At 46.0% G+C, this 15,097-nt stretch overlaps 1 protein-coding gene across 12 annotated transcripts in view; it reads left to right on the top strand.

The window, feature by feature from the left end:
• Positions 1-13,256, top strand: part of LOC310888892 (E3 SUMO-protein ligase PIAS2-like) — a 49,077-nt gene extending 35,821 nt beyond the window's left edge. For 3 of the 12 annotated variants that reach the window (XM_083852520.1, XM_083852514.1, XM_083852513.1), the window contains 2 exons: positions 136-307; positions 4,879-5,510. In XM_083852520.1, coding sequence (XP_083708646.1) covers positions 136-307; positions 4,879-5,245 — 539 coding nt within the window. In that variant the 3' untranslated portion in view covers positions 5,246-5,510. Of the gene's footprint in view, positions 1-135; positions 308-4,878; positions 6,566-7,427; positions 7,568-8,064; positions 8,124-9,375; positions 9,414-10,809 lie in introns of those variants that run through there. The other 9 variants (XM_083852516.1, XM_083852521.1, XM_083852519.1 and 6 more) reach the window with 7 other exon arrangements.
• The last annotated feature ends 1,841 nt before the right edge of the window (positions 13,257-15,097 follow it).

The raw sequence follows: 15,097 nt of genomic DNA, 5'->3' as shown, positions 1-15,097 counted from the left end.
CCTGGGCCATGATGGCCTCTGCAGTGATCAGGAAGATGAGCTAAAACAGTATTTTGAGATGCTGGTTTTGCTTCAAATTGAAACTGCTGATGTCAATGGCCTTTTTAAAAAAAAAAGTGGTATTTTCTGGTTTAGGTTCCAGTGTTGTTAGCAAACCATGTTCTGTGACAGTGGCCAGCGAGGTAAACAAGAAGAAAGTTGATGTGATTGACTTGACAATTGAAAGCTCTTCTGACGAAGATGATGATCCTCCTGCCAAAAGGAAGTGCATATTTACGTCTGAAGCACAAGGAAGCCCAACCAAAGGGTTTGTCAATTTTAAAGTTAGTTATTCTGTAATGTCTTAGATAAACTGACGTGTAGACATATGGGATCTCTTTGGGATGCAGCTCTACTTCCCTTTCTTTACAGGGGGGATTTCGGGCCCTTGCTTTGCCAGGGGAGGCCCGGGACAGCAGTGTGACCAGGCAGCACCTGCCAGCTCTTGTGAGAGAGGCTGACAGGGAGTGCCCTCTGCCTAGAAACTGCCTCTGGGAGGGCAGTGATGCTCGCTGCTCACTGCAAGCAGGGAGGGGCAACCAGTGTGTGAGAACCACCCACAGTGTGCTGCAGCAGTGGGTGAGAGCTCATGCGGCGGGGCACAGGGATTCTGTCCCTCCTCCCTTTTGAGTCCATCCTATCTACTTGCAGTCTCTGTGACCACAGTTTTTACCATGGTCTCCACCAGGCAGAGAGCTTGCCCCAAAAAGACTGTGGTGACCCAAATGGAGGGGCTGTCCAAAGCTGTGGCTATACAGGTCTCTGGCTGCAGGGAATGCCAGAGCCTGCTGCTGACGGGGGAGGGCGGCAGGTATTCCACCTGTGTGAGGTGCGAGCAGGTGGAAGATCTGGTCAGCATGGTGGCAGAGCTGAAAGAGTAGGTTGAGAGACTGAGGGTCATCAGGGACTCTGAGTGGGAGATCAACTGGTAGAGTAGCTCCCTGGTGTGCCAGAGGGAGAGGTGCCAGGGAGATATCTCACAACTGGTGCTGGACCCCCTGCCCTGCCCCTGTTGGGCAGAGGAGGGGGACCTGAGGGATGGGGAGGGTTGGTAGAGGGTCCCTGCTCGGCATCGTAGGTGAACCCCCCCACTTCCCTCACGTCCCCAGGTCCCCCTAAGCAATAGGTTTGTAGCATTGGACATTGAATGGGAGGTAAGTGGGGAGGCGTGGGAAGGTTCCTCAGAGATGTTACTAAGGACGAGGCAGTAGACTCCATGTATTCAGGCTGCCTCTGCCAGGAAAGAAAGAAGGGTGGTTGTGGTAAGTGACTCCCTTCTCAGAGGAACGGAGGGCCCCATTTACAGATCAGACCCGGACCTGAGCCATAGGGAAGTGTGCTGCCTACCTGGGGCTCAGGTCAGGGACATAACTAGAAAACTCCCAGAGCTGGTTCACCCCACTGATTATTACCTATTACTCATAGTTCAAGTGGGCAGTGATTAAATCACTCAGAGAAGCCCGTGAACTATGAAGAGAGATTTTAGGGGTTTAGGATGAATAGTTCAAGGAGCAGGAGCGCAAGTCGTGTTTTGTTCTATTTCTTCTGGGGAGGTGAAGGACATGGAGAGGGTTAGGAAAACACAGGTAATGAATAATTGGCTGAAAGGCTGGTGTTGAGACAGGAGCTTTGGGTTCTTTGACCATGGGGCAGTTTACTTGACCCCTGGCTTGTTGTCGATGAATGGAACTCACCTGTCTCAAAGGGGGAAATGAATCCTAGTGCAGGAGCTAGCAGGACTTGTGGAGAGAGCTTTAAACTAGCTGTGGCAGGGGAAGGGGGTAAAAACAGGGCTCACCAGAGCAGTGCATAGGGGAACAATGCTGAAGCTGGTAGTGAGGCAGATGTCTCATCTGAAGTGCATCTACACCAATGCATGCAGCATGGACAACAAACAGGAGGAGCTAGAAGTGATTGTGCGACAGGCTAACTACGACCTAGTTGCAATAACTGAAACATGGTGGGATCACTCCTACGACTGGAGTACTGTGATGGATGGCTACAAGCTCTTCAGAAGGGGTAGACAAGGTAGGAAGGGTGGTGGTGTGGCTCTTTAATATAAAGTGTTTTGATGTTGAAGAGCTTGCGGTTGGGAATGATAAAGTTGAGTGTCTATGGATAAGAATCAGGGGGAAGGCCTGTAGGGGTGACATCTTGGTGGGGGTCTGTTATAAACTGCCTAATCAGGACGAAGAGATGGATGAGGCATTCTATGAGCAGCTTGCAATAGTTACACGATCGCCAGCACTCATTCTCATGGGAGACTTCAACTTCCCTGATATATTCTGGAAGTATAACACTGTGCGGAGGAAGCAGTCCAGGAGGTTTTTAGAGTGTGTGGAAGATAGCTTCCTGACACAGCTGGCTCAAGAGCCTACCAGGGGAGGTGCCCCACTAGACCTGCTCTTCACTAACAGAGAAGGACTGGTGGGAGATGTGAAAGTTGGGGACTGTCTTGGGCGGAGTGACCATGAAACTGTAGAGTTTTCTATCCTTGGTGATGTCAGAACTAGCAAAACTGCTGTCTTGAACTTCTGGAGGGCAGACTTTGACCTACTCAGGACACTTGTTGCAGGGGGTTCCTTGGGAGTCACTCCTGAAGGGCAAAGGGGTACAGGAAGCCTGGATGCTCCTCAAGAAGGAAATTTTAAAGGCACAGGAGCAGGCCGTTCCTGAGTCCCATAAGGCCAGCTGGAGGGGAAGAAGACCGGCATGGATGAACCAGGAACTTTTATTGAGACTCCGTGAGAAAGTGTCTATGTCTGTTGGAAGAAAGGACAGGTTACTTGGGGCGACTACAAGGAAGTTGCTAAGATATGCAGAGAAGAAGTTAGAAAGACAAAAGCCCAGCTTGAACTCAGATTGGCCACTGTAGTAAAAGAGAACAATAAATCTTTTTACAAATATATTAACAGCAAGAGAAGAACCAAGGAAAATTTCCATCCTAGTAAAGGAATGCAGCAGGAAATGTGATCACTGAGGATAAGGATAAGGCTGAGGTTCTCAATGCCTTCTTTATATCTGTCTTTAATAGTCAGATCAGTTATCCTCAGGGTACTTTACTCCATTACCTGGGTGTCCCCTGTGATTCAGGTAGAGAATCCCCTCCCCCTATGGTCCAGGAAGAGACAGAGACCTGCTCCTCCATCTGGAATGTCACAAGTCCATGGGACCAGACAAGCTCCACCCTAGGGTGCTGAGGGAGCTGGCGGAGGTAATTGCCAAGCCGCTTTCCACCATCTATCAGTGTTCCTGGCTATCTGGGAGAGGTCCTAGAGGATTGGGAGTCACATTGGTAAGCCTCCATCTACAAGAAGGGCTGTAAGGAGGACCTGGGGAACTACAGGCCTGTCAGCCTGACCTCGGTTCCAGGGAAAGTTATGGAGCAAATCATCTTGGGTGAGATCATATGGCACTTGCGTGGCATTCAGGGGATCAGGCCCAGCCAGCATGGGTTCATGAAAGGCAGGTCGTGCTTGTCCAACCTCATCTCCTTCTATGATCATGTGACCAGACTGGTAGATGAGGGAAAGGCTGTTGATGTAGTCTACTTAGACTTCAGCAAAGCCTTTGACACGGTCTCCCACAGTATTCTCCTGGGGAAACTGTCTGCCCGTGGCCTGGACAGGTATACTCTTCTCTGGGTAAAGAACTGGTTGGAGGGCTGTGCCCAGCAGGTTGTGGTTAATGGAGTTAAGTCCAGCTGGCGTCCCATTACAAGTGGTGTCCCCCAGGGGTCAGTACTGGGGCCTATCTTGTTTAATATCTTTATTGATGACCTGGATGAGGGGATTGAGTGGTACCCTCAGTAAGTTTCCCAACGACACCAAGTTGGGAGGTAGTGTTGATCTGCCTGAGGGCAGGGTGTCCCTTCAGAGGGATCAGGATAGGCTGGACTGCTGGGCTGAAGTGAATGGGATGAGGTTTAACAAGGCCAAGTGCCGGGTCCTGCACTTTGGCCACAATAACCCCGTGCAGCACTATAGGCTTGGGGCAGAGTGGCTGGAAGACTTGTGAAGAGGAAAGGGACCTGGGAGTGTTGATTGATGCTCGGCTGAACATGAGCCGGCAGTGTGCCCAGGTGGCTAAGAAGGCCAACAGCATCCTGGCTTGTATCAGGAATAGTGTAGCCAGCAGGAGCAGGGAGGTGACTGTCCCCCTGTACTCAGCTCTGGTGAGGCTGCACCTCAAGTACTGTGTTCAGTTTTGGGTCCCTCACTACAAGAAGGGCATTGAGGCCCTGGAGCATGTCCAGAGAAGGGCAACAAAACTGGTGAGAGGTCTAGAGAACAAGTCTTACGAAGACCGACTGAGGGAGCTGGGGTTGTTTAGTCTGGAGAAGAGGAGGCTCAGGGGTGACCTCATTGCACTCTACAACTTCCTGAAGGGAGGTTGTGATGAGGAGGGGGTCAGACTCTTCTCCCAGATAACTAATGATAGGACTCGAGAAAATGGCCACAAGTTGCGCCTGGGGAGATTTAGATCAGATATCAGGAAAAACTTTTTTTCTCAGAGTGGTCAGGTGCTGGAACAGCCTGCCCAGGGAGGTGGTAGAGTCACCATCCCTCGCGGTGTTCAAGAAGTGCCTGGACAAGGTGCTACGAGATGATTTAGTAGCTTAGTGGGTAGTATTGGTGATAGGAGGATGGTTGGACTAGATGATCTTGTAGGTCCTTTCCAACCTTGTGGTTCTATGTTTCCAGAGGAGAATTTCTAGAATTTCTAGGCCTCTCTTTGCAGAAGGTTGTATTGATATAGCTACAGTACCTCTGTACAGGCAAAACTCTGTTAAATGATTTTATGTCTCACAAAAGACTTACACTGTTGCTGTGTTTGCAGGGATGTTTTTCCATGGAAAAGGAAATTGATGAAGATAATGGACAGGATTCCCCTTAGGATTCCCAAGTACAGGAGCATCATGCGTTCTTGCAAAGTTAGTGTCATCTTACAGGCTGTTCTCACTGGTTTACCCCTCTTATCTGCTCTGGTGCCCAGGAAGAAGGCTATGTTACACGTTTCATCCATTCTGTTAGTCCTGGAAGGGAGGCGCTTTGTTTTCAATCAAAGCAATAAGCTTTTCTTCAGTCTCCATGTTAAAATCTGGAATGTCTTGGAATGGTGCTTGGCCCTGGTTTTCAGTCACTGCTGTGCCTTGGTTGGCACAACCAACAGCTCCCCAAGTCCCCTGTCAACTCCATCTTTGTAGTTGTGTCCAACTTTAGCACCACGACTGGTAAGGAGAGCAGCTTCTTCACTGTTGTGCCTTCTCCCCTCTGTCCCGGTCTGTGCAACTTGGCTGCAGTCATGGTATGTGGCTTCCATAAAGTTCTTGCTCTTAAATTGTAGGGTCCAGGAGAGCTGCAGGGTGCACAGGGAGAAAAGGGCATTCAGTCAGTGCTCTGCAAGGTGATTTCAAGTGTCAGCTTTCTGGTTAGTCATGCTGCATGCATGAGGTGTGTGTCTGTCTCTCAGCATAATGGCTTCTTTTATTATAGTAGTAGTAATAAAACCAAAACCCTTCTGTTCTGTCACTTCTGGAAGTTGTGAGCAGGTGTGCCGTCTGTAGTCTACAGGAATGTGCTCTTTGGTAAGCAAATAGTTGGTCATCAACTACTTTCAGCAGTGATACTGAAGTGCTGTTGCTTGTTGTGAGTACTCTTGCCAAAGGACGCCTTCGGAGACACACTTCTTAATTTTTATAAGAAAAATAGCTACAAATACATCTTTTAATGAAGTTTCAGAAGGCACCAGGACTTCCTTCCATGCTCCTGTGTTTGCCCAAGATGTCAGCCTACAGCCATAACCGTAGAAGGACTGAGTTTTCTTGTTTCTCTGACTGTTTTCCTTACTGCTTGAGTGTGGAAACAGCATGTTTCATTCTTCAAATCAAAGCCTAAGCTTTTGGAGAAGAGCTCATCTCCTGTAAACAATGTTGCCTGAAATGCTAATTTTGGCAAAGCTGTGGGGTGGCCTCCTGTTGGTAGGAACTGAATATGCTGAGATTTAGGAGGGGCTTGAGAAAGGAGGGTCTGAAATCCAAGCTTCTGAAATCAGCAGTAGTATAAATGCACAGTGGAGCAGTCTGGGGAGGAAAACGTGAGGCGATAACTTGTGGTTGGTGGGCTGGAGGGGGGGATGTGGGACATGTGGGAGTGGGACTGTTGGTGTTTTCACCTAACTGGAAGTTTATGAAACACTTTATGCATGTGGCTGACTACCTGTGATGTCTTCAACGGTGCTGCAAAGAATCGGTGTCCTGGTTTCAGCTAGGACAGAGTTAATTTTCCTCCTAGTAGCTGGCAGGGTGCTATGTTTTGGATTAGGATGAGAAGAGCGCTGATAACATGCTGATGTTTTAATTGTTGCAGAGCAGTGCTTACACCAAGCCAAGGACTTTTCAGCTTCTCGCTCTGTCCTGCCAGCGAGCAGGCTGGGGGTGCTGGGAGGGGACAGACCCAGGACAGCTGACCCAAACTGGCCAAAGGGGTATTCCATACCATCTGATGTCATGCTAAACAATATATAGGGGTGGCTGGCTGGGGTGGGGGGGCCGGCTGCTCGGGGATAGGCTGGGCATCGGTCAGCGGGTGGTGAGCAATTGCATTGTGCATCACTTGTTTCGTACACATTATTAGTAGTAGTGCTATTATCATTATTATTATATTCCTGTCTTAATAAACTGTCTTTATCTCAACTCACAGGCTTCACTTTCCCGTTTCTCTCCCCCATCCCAGAGAGGGAGGGGGGGAGGGTGAGCGAATGGCTGTGTGGTGTTTAGCTGCCAGCCGGGTTAAACCACAATGGTCCTTTTTACTATCCCACCTCAGGACAATCGGGCAGAAGGTGGGAATGCAGAAGGACTTTAACTGGCTGTGTGTTCCTAGGGAGCTGAACTTAGCTTGGGTTCAGCTGCGAGCAAAGATGGGTTTGATACTTAACTCTTGCGTTGGTATTCTGTGCTCCAGGGGTTGAATGATGTCAGTTGCATCCTTGGCAAGACAGGTTATCCCTGAGGAACAGTGATGTGGAGAAACTTAGCGTCCTTCTCTTGGCTCAGACTACATGTGCATCCCTCCCAGGGTGCTCTGCAGATACAGAGAGCCACTTCTGATCCCAAATGGACTGTTGTCAATGACTCCAGCACTGTACTTTGTTTTAATACCAACTTGCTCTTATGTCACAGCTGCTGTTGAGAGCCAAGATGCGATCATGTTATTATGAAGACTGTTATGAAAGAGGAAATTAGAGTGGAGTACTGTGTAGTGAGTAGCCACACTGTAGTTGTGTTGTAACACAGTGACTGTGTGAATGAGTGCACAGCTGTGCATAATTTCTCTTCTGTAACTAATGGCCAGGCTGTTTGTAACATCCCATGCTGTTTAAAACAGGGTTCTCATGTATCAGCCATCTACTGTCAGAGTGCCCAGCGTGACAACAGTTGATACTGCTGCTATTCCTCCTTCGTTAACAGACTACTCAGTGCCATTCCATCACCCACCAATATCTAGTATTTCCTCGGACTTGCCAGGTAGGTGGTGGCTATTTTTCATGTGCATTCTGACAGCCTTATTAAATCTGTGGGGTGGGTAAAAAAAAAAAAAAAAAGAAATGGAGATCAAGTTTTTTTTTAATGGGACAAGACCGTATGTAGTATTGCACTGACGTGATGTCTAGACAAGTTTAGTACAAGCTGTCGTCCCAGTGTGAAACTATGCTTCAACGGTGATGTGAAAAACCTTGCCTCTGGGGTACACCCTGACACTGGCGCTCTGGAACGGCAGCCAGAAACACTTCTTGCTGTATTCAGTTAGACTTTATGTAAACGTCCAATTGTTACGCGTGGTAGATGTGAGGGAGAGTAGCTGCTTATTTAAGTTCTAGAAATATAATGGCACTGGCTCATCCCAGCCCTTAATGTAGAGATTTCTGCTAGCTGATTCTAGTGGTGCTCTGTCTAGACTGTATGAAAAAGGTTAAGGTGAGCTACAATATGTAAGCTGACCTCTATTGACTTTCTTTACCTAGACATGCCCTAAATGCCTATGATGTATTCTTCAACACTGCTGCTAAATATCAGACAAAAGGTGGGGATACTGATTGTTTTCTATCCTGGCTCCTTGAAAAGAATTGTGTAGGGGGACTCTGGGGGTTCTCTTTGGCCATAGTGAACACAGAGCCCAGGAAACAGTGACTTGTGACAAGAGGTGTCACATGGGCCTCCTGTACTTCCCTCACCCACTCTGTTGCCTGTCTCCTTTTTTCCCCTGCAACATCTCTGGGTTTTTTCCTCTTTTTTCAGTACCAGTTTGGCAAGGGGATGGATATCCTTCCCCTTGTTTCTCTGTTGCCTTACTGCTCCCTCCCTCCACTTCTCCCTTGGTAAGAAATCCATTGTATTTCCAAATTGGATAGGAGACTAAGCTGAGAGAACAGAAGCTTAGAACTGTTTTGTTTATCTTGTTCATCTCTACCAATTGAAGTTCGAGAGTATGCGTGACCAAAAGCTGTGAATTCTATAAAAGCAGCTGGGCTTAAATCTCCTTCAAAACTTTTCTGTGACTTTCTCTGATGGAGGAAAGGAGAGATGCCACTGGCCAGAACAGACCTGGAGGGTAATGGGAGGGGGAGGGAGGGAGGAAGCTTACCATTTCTTTCCGTTGACATAGCGAACCCAAGGCCAAGATTTCAAAACAAAAAAAAAGGCTGTGATTTCTCATTGGTTTCATATTTTTAAACATCTTGCCTTAAATGCTTATACACTAATGGTGTATAAGATGGACACTAGTTCTCGCTGCTCGTAGAGGATATACCTTGAACTACTTGTAGTTTCCTCTTCATTCCTTTTATCTGTCTAGACACAAAGCGGGGCTGATATTAGAAAAGTTTCCTTATTGGCTGCCCATGGGTGGAGGAAGAGACCTGCTGCTTGTTTTTGGACTTGTGCATGTTGTGACTTTACTTCATTCCAGCATCTTTAATGTGATGACACTCTTCATGTCCCAGTTTGGCCAAGTCAGGTACAATATGCAGTGAAACTTGCATTATGAACCAACAGCTCCAAATGGCAACCTCCATCTAAGCAACCACATTGAACCACCCTGCAATGTCCAGTGAATAATACATTGTCATTCTCATTCTTAAAAAGAGCCACTTGTACTAGAAAACATGTTTTGCTGCTGCCTGAAGTCATTAAGAGTTGGTGTTACAGTGATATACTTCATTTAGAAACTATATAGCAATTGCAAAATCTGTTCTACAACAACAACAAAGTTCCTTAAACTTCTTCTTTATGAAGAGAAGAAAGATGCATCAGTTTATTATCCTTCTTCTTTCTAGGTCTGGATTTTCTTTCAATAATCCCAGTTGATTCACAGGTATGTTTTTGAACTGCTGTGGGCTTAACTTCTAAGCCTGTTTTTTGTGACATACTGATCAAGTAACTGTCAGGATGTTGTCATCCATATTGTGCTTGCAATCCACTTGCTTAGACCTAACCACAGACCAGGAAAACGCATTTGCCCAACAAGAGGTGGTAAGAAGAAAAGAGGCATTAAGGGAGGATTCAGTTTGACTTCGCTATGATGAATTCAAGCACAGGAAACTACTGATAGTTTATCTTTGCCTTACAGAAGCAGATACTTGCACACATGCTGCTGCCATGAATACAACCATGCATTCATGCTCTTAGTTCACACTCTATCTGCAGGCCAGATTGACTTTTGTAAACATACTTCACTGCTGTTTCTGTTGGTTTTGATATTAGTTGTGGATTGAGTTCTAATGATGGGATCTTCATTAGTTTGGGCATGTTACCTAACACTTTCACAAGTCCCTCAGTGTGATTACTGATGCCTCACTTATAATCCAAAGCCAATGGAGTTTATGGAAATTTTGTAGGTCAAAAGTAACCAGTTAGCGCTTTTCCTTCCATGGAAACAAACTTTATACAGTTAAGAATGTAAGAATCTAGTTACAGTAAGTATCACAGATGGACTACAGCCTTCAAGGGGGGAATGTTGTCTCCCTAACTAAGATAGTATTCAACCTGGGGCCTTGTAAGAGCAGAGCTGAGGGAGAGAATCACCTCCCTTGATCTGCTGGCCACCTTGAGTTGCAGCCTGGGATATGATTGGCTTTCTGGGCTGCAAGTACACTGCTAGCTCGTATCTAGCTATTCATTCACCAGCACTCCCAAGTCCTTCTCAGCAGGGCTGCTCTCAACCCATTCATCCCCTAGTCCGTACTGATATTGGGGATCACCCTGACCCATGTGCAGGACCTTGGTCTGCTCCTCAAGCCTGTCAAGGTACCTCTGGATGGCATCCCATCTTTCTAGTGCATCAAATGCACCTTTGAGCTTGGTGTTACCTGTGATTTGCTGAGGGTGCACTCCATCCCACTATCTGTCATTAATGAAGATACTAAATAGTACTGGTTCCAGTATGGACTCTTAGGAGATGCCATTCATTACAGGTTTCCAGTTGGATGCTATGCTGGGGGCTGTGGTCATGGTAGTGTTTCCTAATGTGCCAGTAAATGCTTGAGCTAGCCTGTTCACAGGAGATATAACAGGGAGGAAGAGGAAGGAAGGGTTTATGCTACCACCTCTGCAAAACAGCAAGCAAGCAGAACTCTGGTCTTGCTGTGCATGTGTTAATGAAGTTCTGCTAATAACCTGTTTTGCGCTTGTTGTAGGGAAGATGTATCTTCAGAGCATACATTTCCCTTGTGCAGTTAGTCTCTTCATTCTTCATTGTTTGTTTCAAACAGTACTGTCCTCCTATGTTTTTGGATAGTCTCACCTCAACCTTAACAAGCAGCACGCCTGGCAGCATCATCACATCAGCCAGTCACCACGAAAGCAGCATGCACGTTAGCTCCTCCAGCAGGAGCAAGACAGGAGTTATAACCAGCAGTGGAGGCAGTGCTCCTGACATCATCTCGCTGGACTGAAACAAGAGGCAGCCTTGGAACTCCAGGAGAAATTGCACAGAGCTGCTTGTTGTATCTCTGGAACTTCAGCATCTCAGAACTTACGCTGATATTTATTGAAAGGATTTGTCTTCTGGAAATGGAGTAAACTCATCTACACTAGGAACAGAAGTGATAGACTTTTTTTTTCTTGCTTGTTAAATAGCTGGTAGAGAAAAGGCCCGTTCAGAACATGCTTTTATGCTTCTGGCTTGTTCTGGGGAAACTGACTTTTTGTTGTTAGATAGATTCCACAAATGGTTTTTAATTTTGTTGTAAAACACAGCAATAATGTAAAAAACTTTTTTAAATAAAAAAAGGCACTTAACCACTCTAGAACAACAACCTGGACGACGGTGCAGAAGTGTATGCATTGGTGAATTTTTAATATTTTCACTGGGGCCTGTAATAAACTTCATTTAAGACAATGAAGCTTTGTGAAATAGCCATGACTTGTGTTTTATGTTTTCTGCTCCCCACTTTTCCCTTACTGGGGAAAGTAGGGAAAGCCTCTGTAAATGTTTTTTTTTTTTCCTTGATTTCATGTTGTTCACAACTGTAACACACTCCAAACTGTGATTTTTTCCTCTTTAAAGTGTTTTGAGCTGGGGGAGGGAACAAACTGTCTGTGCAAACCTTGCATCATACACATACAATCTCTGTGCTGCCATGTTAGAAGTGGGACACCTTCCCATTACCACCAAAACCCCCAAACTATTTACAGTTGAACCATAGTTGAGTTTCTGGTTTGGTAACCTTAAGAGGTGATAGAAAGAAAACCTTTCAACTTCTTAAAGTCCTTGGTGCCCTTCTGTGCCATTACCAGTGAGGTACATGCTTTCTATGGTACCTGTATGGAGTCTGTAGTGATTACTTTCTCCAGAGTGGAAGTGTTTTCTAGGATGGCTTTGCCACTTCAGTAACTGCTGTGTTCTGCTTGGGCATGCTGCAGTCTGGCTTGCCACAGTGGAATCATGGCTTTTAGGAAGAAAAAAAGCTGTAGCTGCACACTGCTCCCACCAAACTGGAACTGTTTAGGGTTTAATGATGCTTTGTCTTACAGTAGAAAAGCCATGATTAAAAAGCCATGTAATCAGCTAGGAATAACTTCCTCCTCCTTTTTTACTCTGAATCGGCTGCTTTGTTCAGTATATGCGGTGTCTCCCTGCATATTTCTAAGGGTAATGTTGGCAGTACTGTATTGGAAGAGATTACAGACCAGGAAAATCAAGTAATTTCCATAGAGCTGGAATAATGATATTGTCTATATATGTTGACATAGCAACTTTTCCATGCATTGTTTCTGAGTAACTGTATTTGAGATTACTCTTCTCCCTAGTTATCAGCATTCATTTTGCCCTGATTTTGTTCTGTATTTTTGTATTTCTTTAGTCAGATGTCTGGTGCTTTTTGCCTTCTATTACTGTTACAGTATTTGAACTAAGTACATGGATAAGAAATATTGAAGCAGGATGTATTGTATCTCTTGTTTGTCCTGTAATTCCTTCAGTAATGCTGCATTGCTATTTTTCATTGCCTTTTTTGTATTACCTTTCACATCAATCTTCAATTCACCTGTTGGTCTTATTGCATCCATTTTATTCTCCTTTCCTTATCTGTTAAATTTTTGTACCTGTTAAGGATCAGTTTTTAGCATGATTTATTTCCAATAAAGCCATGTGACTCATGACATTTTTTCCTAATGCCCTGCAGCTGATCAGTGCTCTCTGCATCACAACTGCACAGTAACTTGAACTAGAAATAGAGGGGGGGAGAGGTTTGAAAGCCATTGTGAATAAACTGTTTAAAACTTACCTGTTACTGAAGATGCTGTACTATTAATTTGCAAACTGACTGGCTGAAGTGAGGTAAGCATCTGTGGTGGTTTTACTCGGGTGGGCAGCTGAGATCCACCACGGCCGCTCTCTCACTTCCCACTCCTCAAAGAGGAAGGGGGAGAAAATATGACACAAAGAGCTCAAGGGTTGAGATATGGATGACTTAATTAAAGGGAAAAGGGAGAGGGAAGAAAAAACAAAACAAAAAAAAAAAACAAAGGCTGTGCAGAAGCACAGAGAGAGAGGGGAAAAAAAAGTTACTGTTTCCTTGGTTGTGTGTGTTTGTTTGTTTGTTTAAACAGAAATATGCACCTAAAATAATTTTCTATCAATTTTAACATCTGTAAACATATATATGTCTTCACAGCGGATGCTTCAGACAACATTAAAGTAGTTTGGCACTGCTCCCTTATCTAAGCCAGCATTATTTCGATAACGGTCACTTAGGGGCTTTGTAAATTTTATATATTGTTTTCTGCTCCATAATTTTACACCATTATTATAGCAATTTAAAGGGGCAGGCAGGTCCAGCCTATCCAGATCCTCCTGCAGAGCCTTCCTACCCTCGAGCAGATCAACACACGCACCTAACTTGGCGTCGTCTGCAAACTTACTGAGGGTGCACTCGATCCCCTCATCCAGATCATCGATAAAGATATTGAAGAGAACCGGCCCCAGTACTGAGCCCTGGGGGTCTCCACTAGTGACCAGCCTCCAACTGGATTTAACTCCATTCACCACGACTCTTTGGACCTGGCTATCCAGCCAGTTTTCAACCCAATGAAGCGTATGCCAGTCCAAGCCACGAGCAGCCAGTTTCTTGAGGAGAATGTTGTGGGAAATGGTGTCAAAAGCCTTACTGAAGTCAAGGTAGACCACATCCACAGCCTTTCCCTCGTCCACTAAGCGTGTCACTTTGTCACAGAAGGAGATCAGGTTCATCAAGCAGGACCTGCCTTTCATAAACCCATGCTGACTGGGCCTAATTGCCTGGTTGCCCTGCAAGTGCCGCATGATGACACTCAAGATAATCTGCTCCATGAGCTTCCCTGGCACTGAGGTCAAACTAACAGGCCTTAAGTTCCCCGGGGTCTACCCTCCGGCCCTTCTTGTAGACGGGCGTCACGTTTGCTAGCCGTCAGTCGACTGGGACCTCCCCTGATAGCCAGGACTGCTGATAAATGGTGGCTTGGCCAGCTCCTCTGCCAGTTCTGTCAGTATCCTCGGGTGGATCCCATCTGGCCCCATCGACTTGTGTACATCCAAGTGCTGTAGCAGGTCACCAAACATTTCCTCGTGGATTATGAGGGCCACATTCTGTTCCCCATCCACCAGCTCAGGGTACTGGGTATCCAGAGAACAAATCACTATAAACCATCTCCAGCACAGCTAATTCCCTCAGTTGCTGGAGACCTTTCTCCATGGTGGTCCACTTGCCTACTTGATATACAATATCTTCCTTGTGGGGATACCCGTCTTTCACAGCTGCCAGGAGTTGCCTCCAGAGGCTGAGAACTTGTGCCTCTCTCCCAATTACTCTGTCAATGATCCTTTCTCTAGAGAGGGATCCCAGCTGCTTGGCTTCATTGCCTTCTAGTTGTTGGCTATTGGCCCCAGTGTCCCAGCATGGAAGCAGACAGGTGAAGATGTGCTCACCTGGGTGTCGACCATAATCCTTTTGTATTTTTCACAACTCACTCAAGGATAGGGATCGGGTGGTTTCTGATTCATTTATGATTTCCATCTCTTCTCCCTGATGTTGTTGTGATGGCTCTGCTTTAGAGCTGCCTGCCTTTTCCTCTTCTCCGTCCTCCTTAGGAGGAGCTTTTTCCCTTACTAAACAAGCTGACTTCTGTTTCTGTTGTTTCGTCTTGACTATGGGGATGACTGATACCGTGGATGGTTGGTCCTCTGGGATGGTCACAGTGTGTGTTATCTGGTCATCAAATTCAAAGATGTCTCCATCCCCTTGAGGGTGCATTTGGTTGGTTGAAAAGCATTTGGTTGGTTGAAAATAAAAAAGGGGGAATTGTGGGAAAGGAATTTGCAGGGAGCTTTGCGCTGTTTCACATGTCCCTGAACTAGAGATAATGAGGAAACAAGAAGCAGAACCAAAAACTTGAGCAATGTCGAGATAAAGTAAATTGGCTACAGTGTTAAAGATGAGCTTTGGGCAGTGGCCAATTGCTGGCTGGCTCGAGGCGTGTCTGAGGGTCTCTAACCAATTGTATGACAGATTCGGGCATGTG

This window comes from Anser anser (assembly GCF_964211835.1).
Source record: "Anser anser genome assembly, contig: SUPER_W_unloc_3, whole genome shotgun sequence".
Taxonomy (NCBI): Eukaryota; Metazoa; Chordata; class Aves; order Anseriformes; family Anatidae; genus Anser; species Anser anser.
Note: the sequence above shows the minus strand (reverse complement) of the source record. Positions and strands in the feature narration are given on the sequence as shown.